Source organism: Amblyraja radiata, chromosome 8, assembly GCF_010909765.2.
Source record: "Amblyraja radiata isolate CabotCenter1 chromosome 8, sAmbRad1.1.pri, whole genome shotgun sequence".
Taxonomy (NCBI): Eukaryota; Metazoa; Chordata; class Chondrichthyes; order Rajiformes; family Rajidae; genus Amblyraja; species Amblyraja radiata.
The window spans coordinates 3,061,415-3,073,571 of NC_045963.1; the positions used below are offsets into that span (position 1 = coordinate 3,061,415).

At 51.0% G+C, this 12,157-nt stretch overlaps 1 protein-coding gene across 1 annotated transcript in view; it reads left to right on the forward strand.

The window, feature by feature from the left end:
* The first annotated feature begins 2,109 nt into the window (after positions 1 to 2,109).
* The window catches only part of LOC116975817 (potassium/sodium hyperpolarization-activated cyclic nucleotide-gated channel 1-like), a 62,693-nt gene continuing 52,645 nt past the window's right edge, over positions 2,110 to 12,157 (forward strand). Inside the window, exons 1-2 of the mRNA XM_033025051.1 lie at positions 2,110 to 2,349; positions 11,926 to 12,118. Coding sequence (XP_032880942.1) covers positions 2,138 to 2,349; positions 11,926 to 12,118 — 405 coding nt within the window. The 5' untranslated portion in view covers positions 2,110 to 2,137. The remainder of the gene's footprint in view (positions 2,350 to 11,925; positions 12,119 to 12,157) is intronic.

The following is a 12,157-nucleotide window of genomic DNA, read 5'->3' on the forward strand; positions in this document are numbered from 1 at the left end:
AGTGGGGATGGGTTGAGTTGTGGGGAGAGAGGAGGGGTTGAGGTGTGGGGATGGGGGAGGAGGGGGTGGGTAAGGGTGTGTTGGAGGGGGGGGGGGGAGGGTGAGGGGTGTGTAGTGGGGGGGGGGGGGGGGGGTGGGGGGGGGGGGGAGGGGGGGGGGGGGGGGGGGGGGGGGTGAGGGGGGGTGGGGGGGGGGGAGGGGGGGGGGGTGGGGGGGGGGGGAGGTGTGGGGGTGGGGGGGGGGGGGGGGGGGGGGGGGTGGGGGGGGGGGTGGAGGGTGGTGTTGGGGGGGGGGGGAGGGGGGGGGTGGGGGGGGGGGGGGGTGGGGGGGGGGGGGGGGGGGGGTGGGGGGGGGGGGGGGGGTGTGGGGGGGGGGGGGGGGGGGGGGGGGGGGGGGGTGGTGAGGGGGGGTGGGGGGGTGAGGGGGGGGGGGGGGGTGGGAGGTGGGGGTGTGGGTGTGGGGGAGGTGTGGGGGGTGGGTGGGGGGGGGGGGGTGGGGTGGGGGGGTGGGGGGGGGTGGGGGGGGGGTGGGGGGGGGGGGGGGGGTGGGGGGGTGGGGGGGGGGGGGGGTGGGGGGGGGGGGGGGGGGGTGGGGGGGGGGGTGGGGGGGGGGGGGTGGGGGGGGGGGGGTGGGGGGGGGGGGGGGGGGGGGGGGGGGGGTGGGGGGGGGGGGGGTGGGGTGGGGGGGGGGGGGGGGGGGGGGGGGGGGGGGTGGGGGGGGGGTGGGTGGGGGGGGGGGTGGGGGGGTGTGGGGGGGGGGGGGGTGGGGGTGTGGGGGTGGGGGGGGGGGGGGGGTGGGGGGGGGTGGGGGGGGGGGGGTGGGGGGGGGGGGGGGGTGGGGGTGGTGGGGGTGGGGGGGTGGGGGGGGGGGGGGTGGGGGGGTGGGGGGGGGGGGTGGGGGTGGGGGGGGGTGGGGGGGGGGTGGGGGGTGGGGGGGGGTTGGGGGGGGGGGGGTGGGGGGGGGGGTGGGGGGGGGGGGGGGTGGGGGGGGGGGGGGGGTGGGGGGGGGGGGGGGGGGGGGTGGGGTGGGGGGGGGGGTGGGGGGGGGGGGGGTGGGGGGGGGGGGGGGGGTGGGGGGGGGGGGGGGTGGGGGGGTGGGGTGAGGGGGGGGTGGTGGGGGGGGGGGGGGGGGGGGGGGGGGGGGGGGGGGGGTGGGGGGGGGGGGGGGGGGGGGGGTGGGGGGGGTGGGGGGGGGGGGTGGGGTGGGGGGGGGGGGGGGGGGGGGGGGGGGGGGGGTGGGGGGGGGGGTGGGGTGGGGTGGGGGGGGGGGTGGGGTGGGGGGGGGGTTGGGTGGGGGGGGGGGGGGGGGGTGGGGGGGGGGGGGGGTGGGGGGTGGGGGGGGGGGGGGGGGGGGGGGGGGGGGGGGGGTGGGGGGGGGGGGGGGGGGGGGGGGGGGGGGGGGGGGGGGGGGGGGGGGGGGGGGTGGGGGGGGTGGTGGGGGGGGGGGTGGGGTGTGGTGGGGGGGGGGGGGGAGGGGGGGGGGGTGGGTGGGGGGGGGGGGGGGGGGGGGGTGGGGTGGGGGTGGGGGGGGGGGTGAGGTGGGGGGGGGTGGGGGGGGTGTGGGGGGGGGGGGGGAGGTGTGGGGGGGGGGGGGGGGGGGGGGGGGGGGGGGGGGGGGGGGGGGTGGGGGGGGGGGGGGGGGGAGGGGGTGTGGTGGGGGGGGTGGGGGGGGGGGGGGGGGGGGGGGTGAGGGTGGTGGGGTGGGGGGGGGGGGGTGAGGGGGGGGTTGGGGGGGGGGGTTGTGTGTTGTGTGGGGGGGGGGGGGGGGGGTGTGTGGGGGGGGGGGGGGGGTTAGTGTGTGTGTGTGGTGTGGGGGGGGGGGGGTTGATGGTGTGTGGTGTTGTTGTGGGGGGGGTTGAGGTGTGTGTGTGGGGGGGGGGGGGGTTGAGGTGTGTGTGTGTGGGGGGGGGGGGGGTTAGTGTGTGTGTGTGGGGGGGGGGGGGGGAGGGGAGACCGTTATTGACCAACGTCATTGTGTTCAAAGATATTATAGCAGAGCTCCGCTTTGATTGTGTTGGCGCCGCCTCAGTGCGGAATAACCGGGCCAAGGCCGCAACCGCCCACTCTCACTCAACCAGCCGCCACCCATGGAGAAGCCGCCGGGGAAGCGGCCACTGCCGCCGCCGGGGACGACGACGATGACCAGCAACGATTCTGATGCGGGCGAGTTTTCCCGGCTGAGTGCGGCGAGGAGAAGCCTGGGCAAGGCCCGCTGGGCCGACTACCAGCAGGAGCGGGGACTCAACACCGGCTCGGCCGCTTTCCAGGGCTGCGTGGCCACCATGAGCAGAGGCTACCTGAAGGCCGACACAACCGACAAATTTGTCATTCACCCCTACTCCACCTTTAGGTAAGACAGACCCAACCCCACCCCTCTCCCAGCCCACCAATGATCAAGAGTTTAAACCGGAGATTAGACCACAAAATGCTGGAGTAACTCAAGGAAGACCAACTCAGCCTTGTAGCTACCTGCTAAGTCCAGATGCATCCTTTCAAAACAATTGCTCTAAATAAAAGATAGATACAAATTGCTGGAATAACTCAAGTTAGTTGTACAAAACAAACTCTGCTTTGTAGTTACCTGCAAGGTCGAGATGCGTCCATTCAAAACAATTGCTCTAAATAATATATTGAGACAAAATGCTGGAGTACTCAACGTAGTTTTACAAGGTGGACAACTCTGCTTTGCAAGGACGAGTATCCTTTCAAAACAATTGTTGTAAATAAAAGATAAATACAAAATGCTGTTGTAATTCAAGGAAGCTGTACAAGACCAACTCAGCCATGTAGCTATCTGCAAGGTCGAGATGCATTCTTTCAAAACAATTGCTCTAAATAAAAGAAGATAGACACAAAATGTTGGAGTATCTCAATGTAGTTCTACAAGACCAACTCAGCCTTGTAGCTACCTGCAAGGTCGGATGCATCTTTCCAAATAATTGCTCTAAATAAAAGATAGATACAAAATGCTGTTGTAGCTCAAGGAGGTTGTACACGTCCAACCCTCGTAGCTACCTGCAAGGTCGAGATGCATTCTTTCAAAACAATTGCTATAAATAAAAGAAGATAAATACAAAATGCTGGAGTAACTAAATGTAATTGTACAAGACCAACTGAGCCTTGCAGTTAACTGCAACGTCGAGATGCATCCTTTCAAAAACGATTACTCTAAATAAAATATAGATACAAACTGCTGGAATAACTCAGCTGGACAGGCAGAATCTTTGGAGACAAAGAATGGGTGATGTTTTGGGTCAAGACCCTTCTTCAGACTGAGAGTCAGGAAAGAGAGAGACACGGAGATAAGGAAGTATAAGGTGTGAAAATGGAACATCAAAGGGGAACCCGCATCTGCAGTTTCTTTCTGCTCTAAATGTCAGTTCTAAATAAATAAATAGAAATCAGTCTGAAGAAGGGTCTCAACCCAAAATGTCACCCATTCCTTCTCTCCAGAGTTACATATTGTGTCTATGTTCTTGATTTAAATAAAATGTCTTGACTGTTCCCACTTCTCACCCCCCCCCACCCCAGTCGCAGGTTGGTAGATGAGGGGTCTCGGTGGAGCATAATGTGTCCTAGTGAGACCACACCTGGAGTATTGTGTGCCGTTTTGGTCCCCTAATTTGAGGAAGGACACTCTTGCTATTGAGGGAGTGCAGCGTAGGTTTACAAGGTTAATTCCCGGGATGGCGGGACTGTCATATGCTGAGAGATTGGAGCAGCTTGGCTAGTACACTCTGGAGTTTAGAAGGATGAGAGGGCATCTCATTGAAACATATAAGATTGTTAAGGGTTTGGACACACTAGAGGCAGGAAATATGTTCCCGATGTTGGGGGAGTCCAGAACCAGGGGCCACAGTTTGTGAATAAGGAGTAAGCCATTTAGAACGGAGACGAGGAAACACTTTTTCTCACAGAGAGTGGTGAGTCTGTGGAATTCTCTGTCTCAGAGGACGGTGGAGGTGGGTTCTCTAGATGCTTTCATGAGAGAGCTAGATAGGGCTCTTAAAAATAGCAGAGTCAGGGGATATGGGGAGAAGGCAGGAACGGTGTACTGATTGGGGATGATCAGCCATGATCATATTGAATGGCGGTGCTGTCTCGAAGGGCCGAATGGCCTACTCCTGCACCTATTGTCTATTGTCTATTATGTCAAATGTGCATCAGGATGAAGTTTAAATAACACATGATTTTAAATAAGCCCTTCACCACCGCATGTGGATGCAGTGCGTATAATTTGCAGAAGGAAAGCAAGACATTTTCAAGTCAAATCGACTTCATTGTTGTATGCGCAAGTACCTTGAGGTACAATGGAGACACAAGGAACTGCAGTTGCTAGAATCTTTCTTCCCCCCCCCCCCCCTCTTATTCCATCATCGTGATGAAGGGCCCTGACCCTAAACTTTACCTGTCTGTCCCTGACCTATGGTACCTAATTCACTGTGTTTATTCTGCACTTTGAGTTTTTGCTTCGGGTGAGGTACAGGTACAATGCAAATCTTGCTCGCAGCTGCATCACATACACATTTGATTCAGAGAAACACACAAAAAGATAAATGATTACCACACAATGAAAAGAAAAAGACTAATGCAAAACTAGACATTAGTACAAAAATACAGTTAGAAGCTAGTTCATGCAAATGCAGGAGGTGGTCCAGAGTTGCTGAGGTAGGATTAGCGTTGTGCAAGTGTGTTCAAGATGGTTGTAGGAAAGTAGCTGTTCCTGAACATAATGGTGTGGGAGTTTGAGCTTCTACGCCCTGCCCGATGGCGAGCAAGACAGGGAATGACCCAGATGATGGAAATTCTTGATAATTAGTGTCACTTTAGCATTGGTATCCTTTTACTATTCGCACATGTACTGAGATACTGAGCATTTTTATTTTGCTTGCTATTCGACCTAATCATAGGGCAAGTACATCAGGCAGTGCAAAAGGAAAGTAAACAGATTGTAGCATACTGTGTTGCCATAGTTGGTGAAATTTATACCTACGAACTTGGAAGTGCTTGACCATCACTATCTCAGCGCCATTGATACAGGTTGCCTGGCCATAAACATCCCATTGAAGCACTTCATTCCCAACCAGACAGTAGTAATTGAGGCAGGCCACTCTGCTCTTCTTGGGCACAGATATGATAGATGCCCTTTTCAAGCAGGTGGGAACTTCATATGGCAGAAGTGAGAGGTGCGGATTTTCCCTTTTGAAGGATGCTCTGACGTCCACCTCAGAGACTGTGATCACAGGTCATCGAGCTCTGGGGGCTCGAATGTGTCCACTGTTCTCCATTTCAAAGAGTGTAGAAAAATCCCTTCCAGAAGTGATGCGAGGTTGTCACAGACGCTCTCTGATTTTGTCTTGTGGGAAATGATAGTGTATAAGCCCTACTACAGTTGTCAAGCATCCATCTGTGACTAGTTTAGCCTGGAATTGTCTCTTTGTGTTTACAATGGACTTTTGGAGGTCATATCTGCAGCTTTCAAGCCAACGTGTCATTTTAAGACATTGAAAATTCCTTTCATTCTCAAAGGGAACTTGTTATGAAAAGGGGTCTCGACCCGAAACGTCCTCGATTCCTTTTCTCCAGAGATGCTGCCTGACATGCTGAGTTACTGTAGTTTTGTGTCTGTCTTTTTTTTATGCATGGGAAGGAACTGCTGGTTTAAATGCTGGTTTAAACCAAAGATAGACACAAAATGCTGGAGTAACTCAGCCGGACAGGCAACGTTTTCAGAGAGATGGAATGGGCGACGTTTCGGGTTGAGACCTTTCTTCAGCCCTTCAATCTCGATCCGAAACGTCACCCATTCCTTCTCTGCAGAGATGCTGCCTGTGAAAAGGTCTTGCTTTCCTTCTGCAAAGTTATTCCTGCTTTTTGTGTCTATCTTTTGTTATGCATGTTTTGACAGAATTATCTTTCAGACATGAACTGCAACAGTTGAAAACAATCCCAAAAACCTAAGCAACTGGAATATTTTATAATTTTACTTGTGACTAGTTAATGTTCGATTCATTGTTCCTCTTCTGATTCAGGAGATCTATCTGATTAATTGAAAATTACTTGTGAGCCTTTTAGGCTGTGTATTCCAGAACACAATACTTCACTGTGCTTTGTTAAAATAAATGGTCTTGCATCTTGTGCAAAACGCAAAGTGTTGGGGGAACTCAGCGAGTCAGTCAATATCTGTGGAGTAAACGGACAGTGTGAAGAACGGTCCCAACCTGAAACGTTGCTGTTCAATTCCTTCACAGATATTGCCTGAAAGTGCTGAATTCCTCTGGCACTTTCTGTTTTGCCCAATATCCAGGTTCAGGAATAGCTACTTCCTCACAGCCATCAGGCTATTAAACCTGGCTCGGACAAAACTCTGATTATTAATAACCCATTATCTGTTATTTGCACTTCATCAGTTTATTTATTCATGTGTGTATATATTTATATAATGGTATATGGACACACTGATCTGTTTTGTAGTAAATGCCTACTATGTTCTGTGTGCTGAAGCAAAGCAAGATTTTCATTGTCCAATCAGGGACACATGACAATAAACTCACTTGAACTTGAACCCAGCATACAGTATATGTCTTCTTGATCTTGCCTCTTGTTTTGTTGCTCATAAACTTAAACCTGTATCCCGTATATTCACAAAATGCTGGAGTAACTCAGCGGGACAGGCAGCATCTCTGGAAAGAAGGAATGGGTGACGTTTTGGGATGTGGGAGGAAACCAGAGCACCCAGAGGAATCCGGTCACAAGGCGACCATGCGAACTCCACACAGATAGCATCTGAGGTCGGGATCGAACCCAGGTCTCTGGTTGTGAGGCAGAAGCCCGACCATTTGCGCCACTATGCCGCCCTCACCTGCTATTCTTAACCCAAACAAATTATCTTTTGATTCCTCTCCTTTCCTTCAAATCAAAGGTGTAGTCTTGGACTCTCATGGGAGTGCGTCATCTCATGGCTATGCCTGCCTTTCAGTTGGCTGTGGAAAGAACCTAGTTCCAAACCTTCTGAAACCACTCCCATCTCTTTCTCTGTTGCATCGATAACTGGTTCTACTAACCTCTATCGTGACCTCGAATTCATGTAACGTTTGATGCCCCCAAGAATTATCAAGCTCTGTTTTTAAAATACCTAATGTCTTGGCCTCCACAGCTGCCTATGCCAACAAATGCCACAGATTCATCACCCTCTAAAAAAATTCCTTTGCATCTCCATTCTAGAGGTACGTCCTTTTATTCTGGGTCTGTACCCTCTGGTTGAAGTCTCTCCACATTATTGGGAAGATTCTCCCTCCACATCCACTCTATCTAGACCTTTCATTATCCAGGTGATTTCAATGGGATTGACTTTAATCCTTCATAACTCCAGTGAGTACAGGCCCAGAGCCTTCAAGCACTCCTCATATGTTAACCCAATCATCCCCTATGATCAGTCTCGTAAACTTCCTCTGGACCCTTTCCAAACCCTGCACATCCTTCCTTTGATATGGGTCCCAAAACTACTCAGAATATTCCAAATATGGAGTTTATCAGTACCTTATAAAACCTCTGAATTGCTTACTAGCTTTTATATTCTAGCCTGCTCTAAATGAATGCTAGTATTGCAGTTGCCTGCCTTACTGCCGACTAAGCCTCTGAAATTAGACTTTTGGGAATTCTGCACCAGCACTCTCAAGTCCCTTTAAACCTCCGATTTCTGAATCCTCTCCCCATTTTGAAAGTAGTTTATGCTGCTATTCCTGCTACCAAAGTGCATGACCGTACACTTTGCTATGCTGTATTCCATTTGCCACTTCTTGGTGGACTCTCCCAACCTGTCCAAGTCCTTCTGCAGTCTCCCTGCTTCCTCAACACTGCCTGCCCCTCCACCTGTTTTCGTATCTTCCGCAAACGTAGCCCCCAAACCATTAATTTCATCATCCGGATCATTAACAAATAATGTGAAAGTTAGTGGACCCAACAGCAACCCCTGTGGAACATCACTAGTCATTGGTTGTCAACCAGACAATGCTCCCTTTGTTCCCACTCTTTGTTTTATGCCAGTCAGCCAATCTTGTATCCATGTTTAAGAAAGAACTGCAGATGCTGGAATAATCGAAGGTAGACAAAAAGCTGGAGAAACTCAGCGGTTGAGGCAGCATTTATGGAGCGAAGGAATGGGTGACGTTTCGGCTCAAGACCCTTCTTCGGACTGATGTGGGGGTGAGTGGGGCGGCAAGAAGAAAGGAAGAGGCGGAGACAGTGGGCTGTGAGAGAGTTGGGAAGGGGAGGGGAAGGAGGGAGAAAGCAAGGACTACCTGCAATTGGAGAAGTCAATGTTCATACCGCTGGGGTGTAAACTACCCAAGAGAAATATGAGGTGCTGCTCCTCCATGTTAGTACTTTTTCACAGGGACACTCTCTATGATGCTCTGGTCCACTCATCCCTTCCCCAATCCCATCCTCTGTTACCGCAGGAGTGCATTAGAGTCATAGAGTGATACAGTGTGGAAACAGGCCCTTCGGCCCAACTTGCCCACACTGGCCAACATGTCCCAGCTATACTAGTCCCACCTGCCTGCATTTGGTCCATATCCCTCCAAACTTGTTCCTATACTTCCTCCCTCACCGCCCCCTGTTTGTGTCTCCCCTCTCTCCACCCCACATGAGCATCTTTCAATGATTCCCTCATTCCACCTGGGTCTAGCTATGATCTCCCATCCCTGACCTCATCCCTTTTCAACCCCGCTGTCCATCTCCCCTTTATGTTAATAATCCTCCCTGTACACTCTCAGTCCTGATGCAGGGTCTCAACCCAAAACGTCCACCGTTCCTTCTCCTTTACAGATGCTGCCAGACCCGCTGAGTTCCTCCAGCTTATATTTTTTTGAACCAATGCAAGAATCGGTTTGCCTTTACAGTGTCCCCTGCACTTTTTGGCGTAAACCCTGTCATAATTACCCTTAATCAGTAATTGTATGGCCCGACATTTCCCTCAATCCAGCATGAAAGGCACGTTGGAGGAATTAACTCTGGCTCAATGATGATTGCAAGACGGCATAGCAGGAATGGCACCAGGAGTACTTAACAATGATGAAGGTGCAATACAAGCTAGAGAACAAAAACAGCCTGCAATAGATAGAGCTAAGTGATCACTCAATCAATGTGTTGGATCACAATCTGCTGTTTTATCATGTCTAGTCATGAATAATGGTGGACAACCTAGCCCTGTTAGGAGCAGTTCCAATGACATTGTTACCAATGTTAAAGCTCAGCACAACACCAGGCTCCAATATAACCATTTTTCATGAAAGATTGAGTGTAGATGATCTGAGAGCTTTACCCTTGGAGAAAACAGACCTAACATTTAATTCACCCAAGTGAGGGCAATAAATATTGGAAGGAACTGAATTGGTGGGAAGAGACAGGTGTGAGCCTGAAAGGATAAAGAGCTTGGGGATAGAAAAGTTTTGAATTGCTTATCAATTATAGATGCCACAAGCGGATGGGTAGGGGAGAAACCAGTGAGAGGTCAGCTAGAGGGAAGGGGGCGGGGGTTCTTGGGGGAGGAAGTGGAGGGAGAAGGAGAGTGTTGTGGGTTAGTTAAAACTGGAAAATTCAATGTTCATACCATTGTGTTATAAGCTATCCAAGTAGAATATGAGATGCAGTTCCTCCAGTTTGCATGTGGCCTCACTCTGGCAATGGAAGAGGCCCAGGACAGAAAGATCAGTTTGAGAATGGGAAGGGGAGTTAAAATGTTTGGTAGCCGAGTGATCTGAGCACGTGTTTAGCAAACCGGTCACCGAGTCTCCACTTGATCTCACTGATGTACAGGAAGCCGCATCGGGAACACTGGACGGTGTTAGAGGAGGTGCATGTGGACCCCTGTCTCACCTGGAAGAACAGCGGAGTTCCCTGGATGAAGGCGAGGGAGGAGGTATAGGGACAGGTGTTACATCTCAAGTTTAATACCTCTACGCAAGGTGCTTACTTCCTAGAGGTCCTTGGCCTCCTGACCCTCTGAACTGTCTGGTGCTACTTTCACCTGGCTGGTGATCTCCACCCATTCCTCATCCAAATCAAAGAGATCTATTGCAAGATGCCCATTACCAACAACTTCTCTCCTGCAGGTGAATGTTATGAGGTATCTGGTAAAGTGGAAGAAAGTAGCATTCATGGTGGAGGAGAATCTGTCAACCTACAGAATAAATGTTGCATGACTGCAGTTCCTTCTTAAACATAAATGTTTTGTTCTAAACACTGGTTATCCAACTACTGTGAACACTTATTAGCAAAGGATGCCTTTTCATTGGAGTTGGCTCAGAGAGGTTCAGTCAGATTAGGCTGCTATGAAGGAGTTATTTTATGAGAAAATGTTAAGCAGTTTGGGATTCTACTTAAGAGGGCTCAGATGAATAAGAAGCAATATATATTTTTTAAAGTATTTCAAATTACTGATGAGGTAAATAGTAAGTGGATGTTAGATACAAAATGCTGGGGTAACTCAGCGGGACAGGCAGCTTCTCTGGAAAGAAGGAATGGGTGGACGTTTTAGGTCGAAGCGTCCCCCATCCTAGTTCTTCGATCAGTCTGACTGTCTTTCTGATTAAATTTTATCTTTGTATGCTTGCTTGTTACCTTCCCCTAGCTAACAATGATCTATTCTACATTTTCCTTAAACTTCATCCCCATTGAGGTCACATTTTCACACCTCACTCTTCCATATCTCCGTGTCTCTCCCTCCCCTGACTCTCAGTCTGAAGAAGGGTCTTGATCCGAATCATCACCCGTTCCTTCAATTCAGAGATGCTGCCTCTCCAGGCGAGTTATTCCAGCATTTTGTAATTGTAATTGATTTTATTTGCCAAGTATGAAAACAAAACAAGTATGTAAATCATACGAGGAATTTGATTTGCCATAGTCATACCAAAAAGCAACAAAACACACAACCACATAAAAATTGAACATAAACATCCATCACAGCGGCTCCTCTACATTCCCCACTGTGATGGAAGGCAATAAAGTCTTATCTTCTTTCCTCCTTTTTCTCCCGTGGTCAGGGGAGTGGAACCATCTGGGCAATTGAACTCCAGCAGCTAGCGATCGAAGCTCCCACGTCGGGGCTGTCCAAGCTCTTGCGGCTTGGAGCTCTCGAAGCCGGTCCATAACCAGGGACTGCGAGCTCCACGATGTTAAGTCTGTTGGCTCCCGCGTTTGGAGTTACCGATGTCGATCCCTGACAATGGGACCGCCAGCTCCGAGATGTTAAATCTGCAGGCTCCCGCGGTTGGAGCTCCCAAGGTCGATCCCCAGCAAGAGTCCGGCAGCTCCTCGATGTTAGGCCGCTGTTCAGACAGAGATACGATAAGGAAAAAGTCGCATCTCCGTTGAGGAAAGAGATTTTTTAAAGTTTCCCAAGGACATAGTCTAAGAATAAGGGGGCGCATCTATTTAAGACTGAAATGAGAAATGCTTTCTTCTCTCAACGGCTGTGACTCTTTGGATCTGCTTCCATTAAGAGCCATGGGGGTAATGCCCCTGCATACATCTGACACTGAGGTAAGTAGATTTCCAATCGGTTCAGATATCAAGGGTTGTGGGAATTGTGCAAGAAATTATACAGGTTGAATCAATGGTGGAGGGAGGAATAGCCCACTTTTACTGTGGTCATCTGAAGAACTGGCTTGGTCACAATGAGTATTGTTAATGTCTAAGCGCATTGATGTAAATCAGTCCAATATGGGGGTTTTTCCAGATAAAAGATTCAAAGAGCCTTTTTCAAAGTTGGAAGATTTGTGAAATAAAGTTGCTTCATCAGTACAATACGGGCCATTTTATTCTAATTGTAATTCAAAAATATATGTTGTGTATGTGTAGAAGAATCTAAATGATTTGAACCTGCATTTCCAATACAGTAAATTGTTTAATCGTTTTATTGCAGACACAATTGGCTACTTGGAATGATGACTTGGATGTTTGCAAATTTCATCATAATTCCACTGGCTGTCAGTTTCTTCACGGAGGCAATTTACACAGGATTCGTTTGGATCTGCTACATTGTTATTTCTGATGTTATAGCCATAATTGATATCGTATTAAATTTCTACATAGGATATGTAGATGAAAAGCTGGAGGTATGAATAATATTATTTCAAAATATTACTAGGAAATTG